The sequence below is a fragment of the Perca fluviatilis genome, chromosome 21, assembly GCF_010015445.1.
Source record: "Perca fluviatilis chromosome 21, GENO_Pfluv_1.0, whole genome shotgun sequence".
Lineage (NCBI taxonomy): Eukaryota > Metazoa > Chordata > Actinopteri > Perciformes > Percidae > Perca > Perca fluviatilis.
The window spans coordinates 32,375,412-32,393,081 of record NC_053132.1 but is presented as its reverse complement, the minus strand read 5'-3'; the positions used below and the strand labels follow the sequence as shown (position 1 = coordinate 32,393,081).

The 17,670-nt window shown below is 41.8% G+C and overlaps 1 protein-coding gene across 2 annotated transcripts in view; it reads left to right on the top strand.

Moving 5' to 3' along the window:
* LOC120550790 (RNA binding protein fox-1 homolog 3-like) overlaps nucleotides 1-17,670 on the top strand; it is a 1,027,376-nt gene that overhangs the window by 946,618 nt on the left and 63,088 nt on the right. For both annotated transcript variants that reach the window (XM_039787629.1, XM_039787628.1), the window contains exons 9-11: nucleotides 7,318-7,410; nucleotides 9,244-9,304; nucleotides 11,153-11,206. In XM_039787629.1, coding sequence (XP_039643563.1) covers nucleotides 7,318-7,410; nucleotides 9,244-9,304; nucleotides 11,153-11,206 — 208 coding nt within the window. The remainder of the gene's footprint in view (nucleotides 1-7,317; nucleotides 7,411-9,243; nucleotides 9,305-11,152; nucleotides 11,207-17,670) is intronic.

The window sequence follows — 17,670 nt, the reverse complement described above, 5'->3', positions numbered from 1 at the left end:
GTAGTAATTAATGCGAGAGCAAACGTAAAAGTGAGTTTGGGAGCCCTTACTGTATGCCACCGTTCGGCAGTAAATAGAACGGTTGTATTAACTCAATTTCACTCATCAAAACTAGCAGGGTGCAATGATTAAATACTTACATTTTTCTGTACTTTTAAGTTATTTATTACAATTTACATAGTTTTCCTTTTTTATTCCCAGGAGGAATTAATGGTACAAAGTACCCTTTGTTTTTATACTTTGTTTGAATAAAAACATTTTAAATGATAAATGACTTCCCATTTATGTTATTACAACTATCAAAACATTAAATTTCTCATCTCTGTACATTCTGCACAAAATAATAAAAACCAATGTGGTGTTTTTTCATGTTAACAATAAAAAATCTCATATAGTAATCAAAACTTTCTCCAGTTTCCAGTGTTAGTAGACAGGTCTGGCTCTGCATGTGGCAGCATCATCAGCTGTGGCAACCTATTCTGGCAGTGATAATATAGATAGACACCCACACTGAACAACCATACCATTTCTTTGGCATTTTTACACAGAGAAAAACCATCACGGTGGTGACGTTTAATGATTCTACAAAATAATAATAATAAAAAGAAAGATGTAGACCCTGCATCAGCACATTAGTGAAAAGCCAATATGTAAATGACACAGGTTTGTGTCAAAATGGAAAAATACCCCACAAAGTACAAGTTATACCAGCAATGTTAGACTAAATATGGTGAGTTAGGTTGCATAATCATATATTTTCCTATCACCCTAAACTGCATTATTTTGACTTGATGACATACTCATGCTAGACAACAGAAAGTAACAAGAAATTAATGTAATTTTTTATGTAGTGATTACTGGTTGTATTAACAAATGTGTATTTGGGGGCTTTTAGGATACACAGCATGTTCATTGAAAGGTAACACAGAGGACGTATAGTTAACAAGATAGCAGTCCGCTCCATTGTCTTTTAGGAAACCAACTACTGTTTCTTTACATAAGACTTTCACCTTTAACAGCTCTTGTTTATATTCATTGCATCAGTTGCGTCCCATTCCCTAGAACAGGATAAAGAAAAGAAAGCTGACAATTTGCATTAGAGTGAAGAGCAGTGAACATATCTAAATATGGTAACTAAATGTCAGAAGGAATAATTTTGTTCCTACTTCGCACTTCTAAATACATTTTGATCTGCTCCCCCTCTCAAGGACAAACCTATGTGTTATTTATGCCAGGGAATCCTGTATATGCATAAGAGATCACGTCGTTGGGTGCTTTCGCACATATTATTTGGCGAAGCAATTACAGGGCAACGACTGGCCCAGGATACATAAGCTAAAAGCGATGGCTGCTTATCCAACAAGCCAGGCATATCACATGGAGTTCATTCTCTGCCTTCTCACCATAACTCAACAATGACAAAGTAGGCCTCTAGGAGTATTGAGAGCAGGGACCCATTGTATAAGTCAAAGGGAAGTTAGGGTGAGACTGGTGCTGTGTCTCAATTTGCATACAACGTACTTACACTTGATATTTTGACTGCATAGTGTGTTCACACTGACAAAGTATAGCAAAATGCAGTGCGGGCGAGGACGCTGCAGCCATTGCAATTGAAACGGTGAAATCAAACTACAACAATGTGAGTTATACTACTGTTTTTTTCAATAAGTCCCACTATACTGTGGTCGGATAGTGTAAAGACAAACCAGTATATATTTTGGCAGACGACAATAGGTGGCAGTAATGCTCCGCCCGGTGCCGATTTACTATTAAAAAGAAGAAGAAGAATTTCTGGTCAGTGCATAACGACCGTGCATGATTTGAGACAACAGTACCCTGTCGAAATGTATGCACTACACAAGTGGATACAAAGTGTTCACAGTGTACAGAAGTACCTGAATTGACATACACCATAGATGAGAACATTAAGACCAGGTTACGTAGGTAATGAAATTGACAAAGCATTACACCAGAACACTAGTAACTAGTTCTTCAAAGTGTTCCAAGGGGCCTCAGGGGTTTGGAACAAGGAGCCTCTGTGCAGAAAATCTCATAGTAATTTCACTCACCAGAATCAGTTACACCGAGGGCACAACCAGGGTTGAACCAGGGTTGACTCTGTGTTTGCTCCGGAGCAAGTTATGTTGTGTTATCTGTGTCAGCTTCTTGAGCAGTATGCTGCCAGTGCACACTGTGCAGTGAAGTTGTAGCTGGCAGTGCCACAGACTAATTTCATTTTACTTATGTGTACAGATATTCCTAAACAGCGACGGAATAAAGAACTAAAGCATTGTACTTGTTATACTTAAAACATAAGAAAGTAAGCCAAATTGTGTACACAAATATGATAGTATATATATTAGTAATTATGGTGTTATAAGTTTTAGTCTGTCTCAGCCTTGTCGGCCAAGTCAACTAGAGGTGGGTCCTCTGATCTAAACACCTCCCTGTGGCTACTACATCATGGTTCGCAGTGGGGTCTGGAACAGCTTTAGCTTGAGACCGGTTGCAATTTTTAACTTAAACCTGTATTTCTCAGAATACAGGTGTGTGAACATATTCTACAAGTGCAAATTTTAACTTACAAGTTCAGATTTGTTTTACTTCAAATTCAGATCACATGTGTGTGAATATTTTATATTTTATCATACAAGTTCAGATTATTTGTTCTGCAAGTTCTCACATCATATTCTACAAGATCTTACATTTTGCACCATATTCACCTTCATACGAAAGTTTAGTTTCAGGAAGATCGTCAAATCTGACGCTGTATCTCTAAGGACTGTAACTTGTGCCTCAGTTACCCCCTACTCAACTGCAACCATGCCATCAGACAGGAAACCATCAAATTTCCAAGTAAGCTTCATCAATAGCTTTTACTTGCTTGTGAACAGGGTTCAAACCAATAATAATACAACGTACAGAACAACCACCCTCTCCTGAGAGTTTTTTTTCAGGACAGAGGGACTTGATGTGACCAGGTTTTCGACACTAATGGCAAATTATGTCTACTGAGGAAGAAGACTTAGTTTGTCGGGCATTAGTTTGAGGATTCACAGACAATCACCAGGGCGTTTTTCAAACTTTCCTGTCTTTTTAACCTGACCACTGGGTTTGTCCAAGAGTCCTGAATCCTGAATAGAGTTATGAAATAGGTCATTCAAATAGGTCTGCATGACCTTAGACAGGCTCTGCTTGAACTGTTCGAGAACCATTAGCTCCTTGAAGGCGTAAACTTCACTTGCTCTTAGCCATTGATCAAAAGCTACCTCTTGTTGACATGCAAAGTCTATGTGGGTTTGATCGGGTTGTAATTTTTCGGTCTTTAATCACAGTCTATATGCCTCTGGGACTAGCTCGTAAGCTTTTAATACTGCTTACCATAATCGGGAACCTCACCGGGGTCTAGAGCAACATAAGCTGCCTGAGCTATACCTGTTAGGGACCCTGGAATCATAATTACCCATTCCTCTTTAGGCCATCCTCACTGCATTGCGACTTTCGCAAAAATCTAAAAAAATAATTCAACTTTGTGGCCAGGTTAGCTCAGTTGGTAGAGCAGGCGCACATATATAGAGGCTTACTCCTCGACGCAGCAGCCGTGGGTTCGACTCTGACCTGCGGCCCTTTGCTGCATATCATTCTCCCCTCTCTCTCCCCTTTCATGTCTTCATCTGTCCTATGAAAATAAAGGCCTAAAATGCCTGAAAAAATAGTTCAACTTTCTCAGGGTCAAACCTTGGCACGAGAGGGAAACACTTATGGATATCAAAAATGTTTTGTTGTTCCTGATGTCTCTTATCTAAAGCGAGCTTAGCTTTCTCCAAGTCAAGCTTTATCTTTTCATGCTTCCTCTTTCTCATGTTGTTCAAAAACCTAGCTGAGGGATTCTACCTCAAAGATGATGTCTTTATGAGGAAGTGAAGACCTCTTGCACGACCCACTACTGACGAGTAAAGGGTGTATGAACAGATCGTTGTGCCTCAGGGTTATCGGGTGGTTTAGGTCTTACCTATCAGGGAGGGAACAATTGGTGGTTTTAGGGGGAGTACTGTCTGACCCTAGTGTAGTTGAATGTGGCGTTCCACAAGGAAGTATCCTAGGGCCATCCTTATTTTTAACATACATTAATGATATGGCAGACTCCTGTTCATGTTAACTATTTTTGTACGCTGATGACTCTGCACTTTTAATGTCTCATAAACAACAATCCACACTAGAGAGTACCCTGAGCTCAGAGCTATCTTCTGTAAACAACTGGCTGATTGACAATATGCTGTCACTACATTTTCGTAAGACAGAGGCCATCTTGTTTGGTTCAAAATACAGATTGAACAGATGCTCGGAATTTAGGGTCATTTTGAATAATGCTGTGGTCAGTGCAAAAACTTCAGTAAAATACCTGGGTTGCATCCTAGAAAACAACTTGAATGGCAGGAAAATGGCCAATAAGGTTTTGAGTAAAGTCACTGGGCTCACAAAGTTTTTAGCCAGAAATTCTGAATTTTTAGAACGGTCAACAATGATCATCTTAGCTAATGCCTTAATTTTAAATCACTTTGAATTTGCATGTACCTCCTGGTTTGAAGGCCTAACAAATAGACTCAAAGGGAGGCTGCAAACAGCACAGAATAAATTAATAAGAGTAATTCTGAATTTGGGCCATAGGTCTCACATAGGTAGGTCACAATTTGTTGAGCTCAACTGGCTCCCTGTGGAGTCTCGTGTTACTATGTTAAGACTGACCATGATTCAGAAAATATTGTTTGGTAGTGTCCCAATTTTTTTGTCGTGTCTTATAACTAAGGTAAAGGACACACACAATATTAATACTCGTGGCAGCATATCTGACCTGTGTCCTTATACATTTAAGACAGTGTTAGGGAAAGGAACATTTGCCTATATGGGGGCAGTTCAGTGGAACAAGTTAGATCGTCATATTAAAGTCATTTCCAGCCTGAACTCTTTTAAAAAGAGCATCAAGGTCTGGTTACTAGAGAGGGTTGCGGAATAGATTAAAGGGCAAGTTACGATTTATATTTAAGAAAAATGTTTTTATGTTATGTCATTGAGTATCTTGTCTTGTCCTGATGTGTGTTGAGGACCACAATGGAAATAAGTCTTGGACTTTATTGTGTTTTTATCCTCGATTGTATTTGATGTCCTTTTGTCATGTGTAGGGCACTCTCTTACAATTAAATCAAATCAAACAAATCGAGAAGGGGTGTTATGTTTAGCCCCTGAGACCCCATTGGCTGGCCACTTAGGCATAAGGAAGACTCAGGCTAAGATCATTAGACATTTCTATTGGCCTAAACTCCATTGAAATGTGGTAACTTTTTGTCGCTCTTGTCACTCCTGTCAGTTGGTAGGAAAACCTAATCAGAAGGTCCCTGTAGCTCCTCTGATCCCTGTACCTATTACGGAAGAGCCTTTTTTGAAAGTGGTCATAGACTGTGTTGGCCCTTTACCAAAAACGCGGAAACATAATGAGTATTTCAATTCAATTTATTTATTTTTTTATTTATTTTTTATTTTTTTATTTTTGTATGTGTTGACCATCATGGATGTGACAACTCTGTGTGACAAGTTTACCGGAGGCTGTTCCTCTGGGAAACAGGACAGGCCAGGACCATCAGAGATGCATTGGTTGGTTTCTTTTCACGGTTTGGATTACCAAAGCAGGTGCAGCATGACGAGGGCACTCATTTTTTGACTGGGATTTTACAAGTGTGAGTTTGGCATTCATCAAGTGATTTCTTCAGCGTATCATCCACAGTCCCAGGGAGTACTTGAACGGGCTCATCAGATGTTAAAAACCATGATAAAAACGTATTGTGCCCTGGGGACTATGATCTTGCCATTTCCATGAGAGACTCTGTAAATTTGACTCTTGACCGCCATTTTTCAGTTGGAGCCTAGGTCCTTGCTTTAATACCACAGCATGCGTCTGGTCTGAATGTGTCATTTTGTGGTCCCTACACAGTTTTGAAGAAGGTAGGGGACACTAACTATGTGATCAGCACCCCTGAGGGTAGACGATAAACATTTTATTTATTTTGTCATTTATTTGTATATTTATATTTAGCCTCAGACCAGACAGCCTCAGACGAAGCAGACCAAACAGCCTCATACCAAACAGCCTCAGACCAAATAGCCTCATACCAAACAGCCTCACACCAAACAGCATCAGACCAAACAGCCTCAGACCAAACAACCTCAGATCAAACAACCTCAGACCAATCAGACCAAACAGCCTCAGACCAAACAACCTCAAACCAATCAGACCAAACAGCCTCAGACCAAACAACCTCAGACCAAACAGCCTCAGACCAAACAACCTCAGACCAATCAGACCAAACAGCCTCAGACCAAACAGCATCAGACCAAACAGTCTCAGACCAAACAACCTCAGACCAAACAGTCTCAGACCAAACAGTTTTAAACAGGCGCCCATGGCCCTAATATGTCCCTAACACTCATCAGGTAGAATGATACATTAACTCCTTTCACAAATTCCAGATCAATTATAGCAGAGATGATTATTTAACTCTCACTCTCTGCCTGCTTTAAGCTCATTGACATAGATAGATGAGGCTTAGCAGTTTAGGGTTTGGAGGCATGTTTTACCCGCATATGGGCTGCTTGAGTGAGCTGCATCTCCAGGACCAGTCTGAGACGCAGACAGGGTCTCATGAGCGAGCTGCGTCCTGGGACTCAGAGAGTCACAGCTGACTGATGCCGTGGAGATTGTAATTGTATGGCACTTATCTGCTCTCCCACAGGGCCTCTGCGCACCAGCGGAGCAACTGCATCCTACAGCAAACACACACACACACGCACACACACACACACACACACACACACACACACACACACTGTGTATATGGAGGCTTTCATCCCATCTGCTAATTCAATTAGGTCCAGGTCTTTCTGTAAATGCATGTGCAGCAGAGTCTGGGATACTAGAAGGAACAGAGAACATAACACACACACACACACACACACACACACACACACACACACACACAATGATGGAGGTAATTCCAGTATTATCAGGGCTCTTGTCTGTGGTTTGATATCCTGTGTTCCCAACATTCCTTGTAACTCCAGCCCTGTTTCTCATGTTTGTCTAACCAGGCTGACCTCTCTCTGGCCTCTGCTTCTAGATCTAGACCTCCTCCTTACCTGCAGCTCTCTCATCAGTGCTTTGTGTCTTTTTCTTCTCTTTTCTTTTCCCCATTTGTTTCATCATTTCATTTCTGGACTTCCTTCCTTTGTTGCTTGATTTTCAACCCCACCTCCTGGCAATTGCAGGGCTTTGGGTTTGTAACATTTGAAACGAGTGCAGATGCTGACCATGCACGGGAGAAACTAAATGGTACAATCGTAGAGGGACGCAAAATAGAGGTGCCTTCCTTTTCCTGTCTCTCCTTACCTCTTGGCCCCCTCTTCCTTTTTTCCACTCCTCCTCCCCCAATTCTCTCTTTCCTTTCTCTGCCTGCCTGACGTTTCCTGCAATACTCCCTCCCTTCCCTCTCTTCATCCATAACCTCTCTCCTGCCTGCTGCACCTTGAACGCTGCATGCTGAACCCTGATCCGTAAGTGTGTGTGACAAAAAGAAAGACAGATCTATATAATGGTGTGTGATTGTGTTGAAGTGTTTTTTTACACAAATGGTGAATTAGTCTTTGCTAATGATGTATTGTGTCATATGTGTTTGTGTCTGTGGAATGTGCATGAGATCAAAGTTGTTTTAATTTGAGTTAGAAACTACTCTGTTAAAAATTAAAGCCTTCCAAACGGCACTCAGTTATATGCCAGTGTGCCTTACACTTTGTTAAAGCCCTCAAACCTTAACAGTTAGTGTTCCATTTTGATGTCACCATCCTCTTGCATGGGGAGTATAATCTCCTTCATCCGTCTGCTCACTTTTTTTCTGGTTTCATTTGTCCATTTTAACTCATCAGGGTTAATCCAATAGAGGAATCTTAAGGCTGTTTATATTAGTAATATTCTTTACTGTGTCACAAGATTGTTTTTACCTTGACAGGTATTCACATTCAGTAAACCCACATCCAGCAACACTGTCTCTGAGAAATGGTTTATATACTACTAATACCACTACTACTACTACTACTACTTTTCCTTGTAACACTTTTGAAGAAACTTAACCACTGCCTGCATTATCTTCCATGGTAAAGTTTTTTTGTAAGGACAGGGTGGGAGGTGCGTGTACAAAACACAGAACTTTGACCAGACCAGAGTTCTGTATGTGGTTAGAATTAGGCAACAAAAGCACTTTGATTTAGGTTGAAGAGAGATTGTGGTTTTGGTTACATGTTAATAAAGTTAACACGTAGTGCCTCATCCCTCGAGTCACTTTAGAATTTTCCATGTTTAACCCAGAGCACCCTTTTGAGTAAATAAAATACGTTTTAGTTTCTTGGCAAATACATTAATTTACATTGTTTCCTTGGTATGTTAATAGAAAATGTAATCTGTACAGCATTACATTTCCTCCAAACATATTTGATCTTGCAAAATGTGTCGTATATTAACATAATTTCTAGGAGGCCCATCTGCATGCAGTTCAATCTGCCAGGGGGTCAGGTATAAAAAAGCTGTGAGCCCCTATTGTGAAATTATTAGCAAATAATAAACCTGGGGCAAGTACAAGGAGACATAGCATTCAAAATAAACAATGGCTTCACAATGGCTGTACATGAAAAGCCATTCGCTTCGGAAAAGCGTCAGCTACATGATATGTAATGTAATGTAAAAACATACTGTATTTTTGGCTTTGCAGATCAATGTCTAAAACAAAGAAATTATATTGTAAATCAAGAACAACTCTAAAACTGTAATTCAGTTTTTTTTGTTGAAATCACTGAAAAATGTTTCAGGGTTTTACAAACACAATGTCTGTGGGCATTCATTGTCAGTTGTAAATGTTTATATTTTCTCTCACTTATTTTCTCTGATATTGTTGAATGTGTTTCAACATCACACCTTTAACTCACTGCATGTAGCCTCACTTGCTGAAATGATAAAATACCAGCATGGCATAGAGAGTGGTTGTGATATGGATTATCCACAGTATGCGCATTATTTTCTCTGTGTGTGTGTGTGTGTGTGTGTGTGTGTGTGTGTGTGTGTGTGTGTGTGTGTGTGTGTGTGTGAGAGAGTGAGAGTGTGAGTGTGAGTGAGAAAAAGACTAACCTCTGTCTGTCTGCTGACAGGTCAACAATGCCACAGCCAGAGTAATGACAAACAAAAAGGTGGCAAACCCTTATACAAATGGTAAGACTTCAGCCTTATTTCCATCTCTTTCAAGCTCCTTTGCACATCTTCTAAAAGCTGATTTGCTTTAATTTCTCCCACTCTGATGTATGGATAATACTCTTAGTTTTGTTCGGTTTTCTCCATTCTCTAGTTTTCTTGCCCATCATTCCATTCCACTGCCAGTATCAGACCTGGCTACACTACAGAGCAACAGATCTTATGTTTGTATAAAAGAAGTAGAGCAGGCGCACCAGAGATGGCCACCAGCCAAGTTTTCTACTTCTGGTTTAGCACTCCACTAACTTGAATGGGGATCAAATAATTTAAACATGCAACTTTTCCAGACTCTCCAAATGTTAATGGACTGAATGGATCAAATTCTGATTGTGAAACGAGGCATTTCACGGGGGTTGCTTCAAAGCCCGGCCGCTTCCTTGGAGCCTGGGTCAGACATGTCTGCACCTCTCTTCCACATGCACACGCACGCACGCACTTACACACACACACAAACACACACACACACACACACACACAGATTCACACCGCCTGTTTGAGGGTGCAGAGAAAGAATGATCCCTGAAGGGTTTTCCATTTGTCACTGTCATCAGGCCCCAGGCACACACACACACATACACACACACACGCATTTAAACACACACACGCACACAAACACACACACACACACAATTATGTCCTCCCAACTCATCTCTCTCTCTCTCTCTCTCTCTCTCTCTCTCTCTCAGTTCTGGTCAATCTGCTTTATTGGCCTCAGCTGGTTATGCAAACCGTTGCCAAACACCACAAATACAACTGAATAACATTTCTTATTCATTTATCAAATAAAGGAAGAATATAAATTAAGATATTAATGTATAATATGTATGATATATCAACCCAGTCTCATGGCAGTATGTGAAATGGTCACGTTATTTGAATCTATTGATACGTATTCACGGGGACGTTTTTGTCGTTTGTTTCGTGGTGGCCAGGACGAAAATGTAAACTAATGTATTTAAATGGGAAGCATATGTCGTGGTCACGGCACGTCTACGGTAGCGAGTAGTATTAAATGACGAAAATCCGCGTAAGGTGGTTGGTTGGGGTGGTGGATGGGTCAAACAATTCAGGACTAACGGCCGCCTCCCTGCGCGGTGAGGCGCTCCTTTCTCGCCGTATCTCATCCCATTGTTTTGCGGCCATCTCCCGGCATGTGAGGCGTCCTTTCCTCACGGCCGTGTCCCGGCGTGTGAGGCGTCCTCCCCCGCGGCCGTTTCCCGGCGTGTGAGGCGTCCTTTCCCCGTTGTTTTTTTTCCTAAACCCAACCTCCGCCATCCCGTTATTGTCGCGCATCCCCCATGGCCGTCTCCCGGCGTGTGAGGCGTCCTCCCCCGGGGTGTGGCGTTTGCTTTCCTAGTTATTCTCTGTATAGACCATTTCATCCTAGCCACCACGAAACAAACGTCAAAAACGTCCCCATGAACACGTATCAATAGATTAAAAACAACGTAACCATTACACAAACTGCCGTGAGGCCGTGTTGGATATGTTACATTAGATAAATATAGTGAGATGTAAAATAGAAATATGGTCAAAAAAATAGATATGCACCTTTGAAATAATGTAAACAAATTAATTGTGCTTGGCTTGTTTGTGCAATATTATCCTGTGTAACCAGTTACAGTCAAGATTTTCATTAAACGTGGTGCATTGGCTCAATTTTCATTGTTGGTGACACAATGACAATTGTTTGATATGCAAAGTGCAAGCCACTGTGCATATACTGTAGAAAGCTTAACATTCCCTCTGTGTGTGTGTGTGTGTGTGTGTGTGTGTGTGTTTGCGTGCATACGTTTGTCCCCTGTGCAGGCTGGAAGCTGAATCCAGTGGTTGGAGCGGTATATGGCCCTGAATTTTATGCAGGTAAAGAATCACACAGTTCTAAAAAGAAAAATGCATACTGTACTGTAGAATCCTTATTTATACTGCTCAGTCGTATTCCCACCATTTGTTTTTTATCTTTATTTCCTTTTCCTTTCTTTTGACTTCCTTTCATGTGTTGTAGATGAGTCCACCTTGTAATCCTGACACAGATTACAGACTGACATGTTAATGTGTGTTTGTGTGTTTTAAATGTGAATATAAAACAAAAACTGCTCCATCTTTCCAACAGCACATACACACACGCTAGTCCAACACTAGTCTATTTTGTCATTAAATAAATGATCTGTCCTCTTAAACCTGAACTCACTTTATATACACTGTAAATATTACTTAAATAGAAATAATCCAGCCATTTTACCCAATTAAGTGTCTTTCTGGCCAATGAACCTCTTCAACTCACAGAGCAGCAGCACAGGGCTTGTCACTTAGTGTGCTTTCTTTCTTTCAGATAATTTTGATTATTGAGCACTAAACCCTAACCTTAACCATTGTCTTCAGTCATACATGTAGATGTGACTTCCATCTTTTGTTTGTTGTTTCGTGACAATATCTCATCAATTAACATTTTAGGCATTTACAGTGACTCCCAGTAACTCAGATGAGTGTTTCTAATTCTCTCTTTCTGCTCTCATCACTCTCTCTCTCACTATCACCAAATGAAAAATCCCCACCTGTAAGTGAAAGTGCATGGGATTGGGATTTCTTCTGGAATAGTTATGAGTGCATTTAATCTAGTTTGGGGATGAAGTAAACCAGGATGTAAAGGGGGATGTAAGGGTGATTAATCACCCTTTATCAGACGGCTTTCCCAGCACCAATCAGCTGAATCGGCCTCCATAAATCCTGGCCAGCTGACAGTGCACTCAATCTCCATTGCCGGGCTCGGCTACAGGTTTATTGCGTGCAAATTCCATTCAGAAGAATGACAGATGACCTCCACATGCATACACACCCATACTCACATACTCATGAATACCCGTATGTACACATGGACCGTAAAAAGACGGTGCAGAAAAACTTTGAAAAAAGCTAAAAAAAAGGGCTCTTAAGTCCAAATGTGTGAAATTAACTGAACACTTTTTAGAAGGTTTAAATTTGGCTGCTGTAGTGGAGGAAATAGTGCCATAGAAGAAGAAAACTGAAAATACAGCTAGCTCAAGTCATTTTCACGCAATTCACACTACTTCTAGTTAGCTCCAGTGTTTTTTGACAGTAGCCTACATTGTATTAAAGCTTAGCATTGAACCCCCGTATATTTTAAAATGTCATTATTGCTACATGATAATTGGTTTTCAAGTGTTAGCTAGTCTGTTACTGAATTGCATGAATGAAATATCAGCAGATAAGGTGGGATTTAGGGTAAACAGACTGCTGTATGTTAATGACAGTCAGCCAGGAGTGTTTTTCCTGCATAGAGAAAGTTTTGGCGCCCCCCCCCAAAGATTTTTATAGCCAGCAGCCAGCCTCCCTCTCATCCACAGCTGATGTATTGACACATGCTAAGCTGCATCGTTTTGAATGGAACTGAACGCTCAGCTGTGGTGCTAACACTAACAGGATCTCCATCTGCAGAGTTCAGGTGGAACTGGACTCTCCCGGTGATCATGCTGCTCTGGGGGACCGGCTGCACAGCGAGAAGCCGCTGCTGACAGGCGCAAAGCCCCGCCCGAGCTCGGACTGCTGTCTGTCCGCGCGGCCGTCTGACGGCATTAGTATTAAATTGAGATAGTTTCATTACCGGTTAAAAACCTCTCGTAGTTGCTTGAAATAGTAGTCCAATATGGTGTTTTGGTATAGTTAGTTTTAACACCTGATGCTAAGTGTAGGCCTACGGGAGTACATATGAAAACCCTGAACAAGCAGCATCATTCTGCTCCGTATTTCTGCTGTGCCCCATTCACGTAGTGTCACGTTTTACACTATGAAGGTTAAACTCTGCAATTAATCTGCGGTTCTTCACTGATAATTTTTGATCTATAGAATGTAGAAAACATTACAGTCTTTTTTTTTTTTTTTGTTCTATCTGAAATAAAGGCCTGTCTCAAATAATTGCCTTCCTTAAATAAAGGTCTGTCTTTAGGTCAGGTAAATCAGTGTTCTAGCACAACACAACCAGACGTCTATTTACGAGACAGGGAACAGAAACCTACTGTTGTCCGCGAGGCCAGATGAAAACCCCAAAACAAAGAAATAGCAGAATCATTCCATTATTCCATGCTTTACAACATATATAACGTTGTCAGTATAACGGAATAACCATATAATCACTTGAATAGATGTGTTTTGAAAAGCAAACTATATCATTGCTTAGAGTGTGTGTTGAAAACCCCCCAAAAAAACAACATATATATCTTGCTTACATATTTATCTGTTTTTTGCTTATACTGATCTGTTTTTGCATTTTATGACAGAAAGAGGTCTCATTGAGAAACCGTGAAGAGTGTAGGAAAGCACCTAGACAGATAAGAAGAGCACAGGCAGAGGCTGCGGCCTTGATGGGTGCATGCAGCTGTGTGTGTGTGCGTCTTGAAGGCACACGAGCTGTAGAGTTCATACGGTTCATTACTGTAACGTTATTTGTGAAGTGTTTCCTACTTTACCTCACTAGGACAAGGAAGTACATAAAGTACGTCCCTTTGGATAACTTTGGGAGGAGTGAATGTTTTTTGTGTATAAATATGAGTGTTTTTGCTAAGAAGCGCTCTTCTCTCTTAGTTTGCCCAGACGCTCTTTTCGCTGCGTTTTGGGGAAGATTTATTTGCCCTCTTTGACACCGAAGAGGAGATTACCTGCACTTTTATGAGTGTGGGAGACACAGAGTCAGGAGGAAAAGAGAAGCAGCTTTAAATACCTCTGTTAGAGTGGAGGCTTTATCTTTATTTTTATTTTTAGTTTTATTTTGTAGAGGACCACTTGCTTTTAATTTCTGCTTTTGTCACAAAATAATAAAAATCACCTGAGTCCGACTTTGGACTAGGGGAGCCAACCTTTGCCAGTTCTTTATTTTCTCTGGGATCGTCTTGCCCGCTGTCAAGCGGGGAGAGTTTCCCCCCTTACGGGGGTTAGTGACTCCTCTTTAACCGCCCGTGGAGAGTTGCCTCCCGGCGGGGATCAACTTGGACACGCAGACCTCCTGTTATCTCCTAGTGGGAGTGCATTTCCCTATCCGCGCGGCCTGGTCAGAGCCTCTGAGCATCCCCCTCTCTCAGTCAGGCGGCCAAGAGGGGCAAGGCGGGCGTCCTTGAGAAGGAAGGGACCTCCGGTGACCCTGGGAGGACGGCTGAGACCGTGAGTACTAAAGAAAAATCATTGGTTTTAAAGATCCCCTCGGGCAGTGCTTGTCATATACAGGGAGATAAGAGCCTGTGTTTTTGGGGACGTCTGGTGTAGTGTGTATCTAACCTCTTGTCTCGCCTTCGGGTTCCCTGATCCGGGCAAGGGCTTCTCCTTAGACGGAGAGCGTGTGTGTCTCTATAAACTAAATTAATCTGGGAAGCGTCAAAAGCAACTCCTTTTTAGTATAGGTCAAAACATCCGCCCCGCCGACGGGCAACTGGCGTTCGTCCGTACGACTGAAGAGGGCACTAGAAGGGCCGGGGGTTTGCTGAGGGGAAGACAATAAAAAGGGGTTGGCTCGGCCACAGCGAGCGACGCGACGCCTCAGCGAACTGCCACACCGGTCTACACTACAGAAAAAACATACAACAGGAAACATACAGAAAACTACAAACAGGCAACAGAAACGAAGGCCGTCCGCCTGAGGGCCTGGACGTTGAGGGCTCTTGGACGGCCGTCGCCGAAGGCGAATCCTTTCTGGTGGCCGGGCAGGACGTCGAGGGCAGCGCCCCTCCGGAGGCCGAGCAGGGTACTGGTCAGCTGGGCTGGGGCCAGGCGACTGGTCAACTGGGCTGGGGCCTGGCGACGGGTCAGCTGGGCTGGGGCCAGGCGGCCGGTCAGCTCGGGAACAGAAGGGTTGCACGTCAGCTCGGGAACAGAAGGGTCGACAGGCCTGGAACATGGGAGGCTGAATTCCCGCTCCACTTCCTCCCATCGAGCCAACATAAGCTGCCAGGCAGTGGTGGGATCCATTTTGTACAGGGAGCAAAAAAATGTACTTCACCTCTGACTCCATGGGGTGGAGAAGGGGCTTGAACCCTGCTGGGCCCATGTCTGGTCAGATTGTTCTGTTGCAGTGGTAGGAAAGTAAAGGACCCAAATGCAGGGAGGAGGCAGGCAGGCAGGAGAACGTTGGACTCAAAGATTTAATAACAAAAGGCAGGATACAAAGGATCCAAAAACAGAAAAAAAACACAAGGAGTGATGAACTGGCAGGGCAGGGATGAAAAATACACAACCACACAGGACCTGGAAAGAAAACAATCTGACAAGACACAAAGGGAAACACAGAGGCTAAATAAACTAGGAAACGAGCAAACCAGGAACAGGTGAGACAACAGGTGGAACACAGTAGGAGAGACTATCAAAATAAAACAGTAGACAGAACGTAAACAGGGAAATGCACAACAGGGAACAGAAAAATACACAACAAAGTATATACAGACAACAATACGCAACACAGGATAAATTTACAAGACAGGGAACAGACACCTACAGAAAAAACATACAACAGCAAACATACAGAAACCTACAAACATACATAGAACAAAATACAAAGCAAAATACTGAAACCATAACACAGACTTCGCTAATGTTTTTTTGAGTTTGCATATAAGAGCCTTGGCCTATGTGAGGTGTGTGTGCATCACAGTAAGAAGTGTGTGTTTGTGTGTGTGTGTGTGTGTGCGTGCATGCACCTGTGTGCATGTGTGTTTTTGGGTGACTGAGTAAAAAAGACTGCATGGGCATGAAGGACAATGAGGGAAATGTAATTGATTGATTGACTGTGTCCTAGACTGAGTATATGCAAAGCAGGACAAGTGTGTGTGTGTGTGTGTGTGTGTGTGTGTGTGTGTGTGTGTATATGTGTGCAGGGCTTGACACAAGAACACAAAAAATGGTAAAATTTTAACAAATGGTGGAACATTTGCAAGTTGGAAGGGCGACATTATGAGCTCTGGGCTTTGTCATATTGGTACACCATCATTGGTCTGCCGGCAGATATGACTCTCAGCTATTCACCTTGTCTTTTCAAACTGGTGTTTGAAAAGCAAGCAGTGATTTGTTGGAATGTTTACATATAGTGGTATGACTGTAGCCATCATGATGAAGCCGGCATGACTGCACCATACATGATACAGGAACATTTAACAGTCTTTGAAAACAAATTCACAAGGTTTGGGCCATGCTTTATATATTGATACTTAAATTTTATTTTATTTTATTAGGATCCCAATTGGCTGATGCAGAACATTAGCTACTCTCCCTGGGGTCCACATAATGGAATCTCTCTTCCTATACACATTCACCGTAGCATTTATAAATTCTGTAAATGCTACAATACATATGTAATCAATCAAATACATCATATCCTTATTACATTATGGGACCAAAATACTCTATGCTGTTTTAAATAAAAGGCCAATGGTGGCCTCATTGATCAGTTCTGCCCGAGTTTCAATGTAAATACTATACAAGCAGCATATTCTGGGTGCAGTTGACGTGTAGATTGTTAAATAAAAAAAAAAATTCGGTTTAGTTTTTACTTGAATACTCAAGAATGTAAGAGCTTTATCTGATTAAAATAAATTAGATATTGTATTAGCAATCCCTCCAACTCTAGATGACAGAGTGATCTTAATGGAAAACCATTTCTGTAAAATGCAACACAGTAATACAGCAATGAAATGATTTATTTATATATTTCAATATTGATTGATCCAGGTTACTATAATGTGCTACCATGACAAGTAGCCAACGGTAATGCTTGCTGGCTAACGTTATGAGGTTACAACATCGTTCAACAGACATTTTCAGTATGATTGTTTTGACCACAGTTAACAGCACTGGGCTAACCCACGATTAAGTTTGCCACATAATGTTAGCTCTACAAATGTTAATTTAGCCAGCTAGCACCCACCGGTCTGTCTGTCTCACTCCCTGGTTGCTAAGAGACTTCGATCCAGATGAGCGAGGACAACAGCCCCATGGGGACACATCCACAGTTAGCCCACAGCCAGCTAGAAGCCAGCCACTAATGTTTCAACAATCCGAACCCCAGCCAGCACAAACTCCAGTGTTGGGTGCTAATGACGCTATCAGCGGTTTAATGATCATAGGCTTTTTTAAAATAGGGCCTCAACACGGGGTGGGCATTGGGTGACTTTGGAGGCTGTTCACCAAATCAGAAGTTAGAAATGGTAGTAGTATTTCCTGCTATTTCTTCCATTGGCTAGACAAATTTTCTTAACTTTTGATTGGGTGGGCAAGACAACGTGCAGGTAGGCCAAGGCGAGAAGTCAGAGATTCACTAACGTTAGACAACA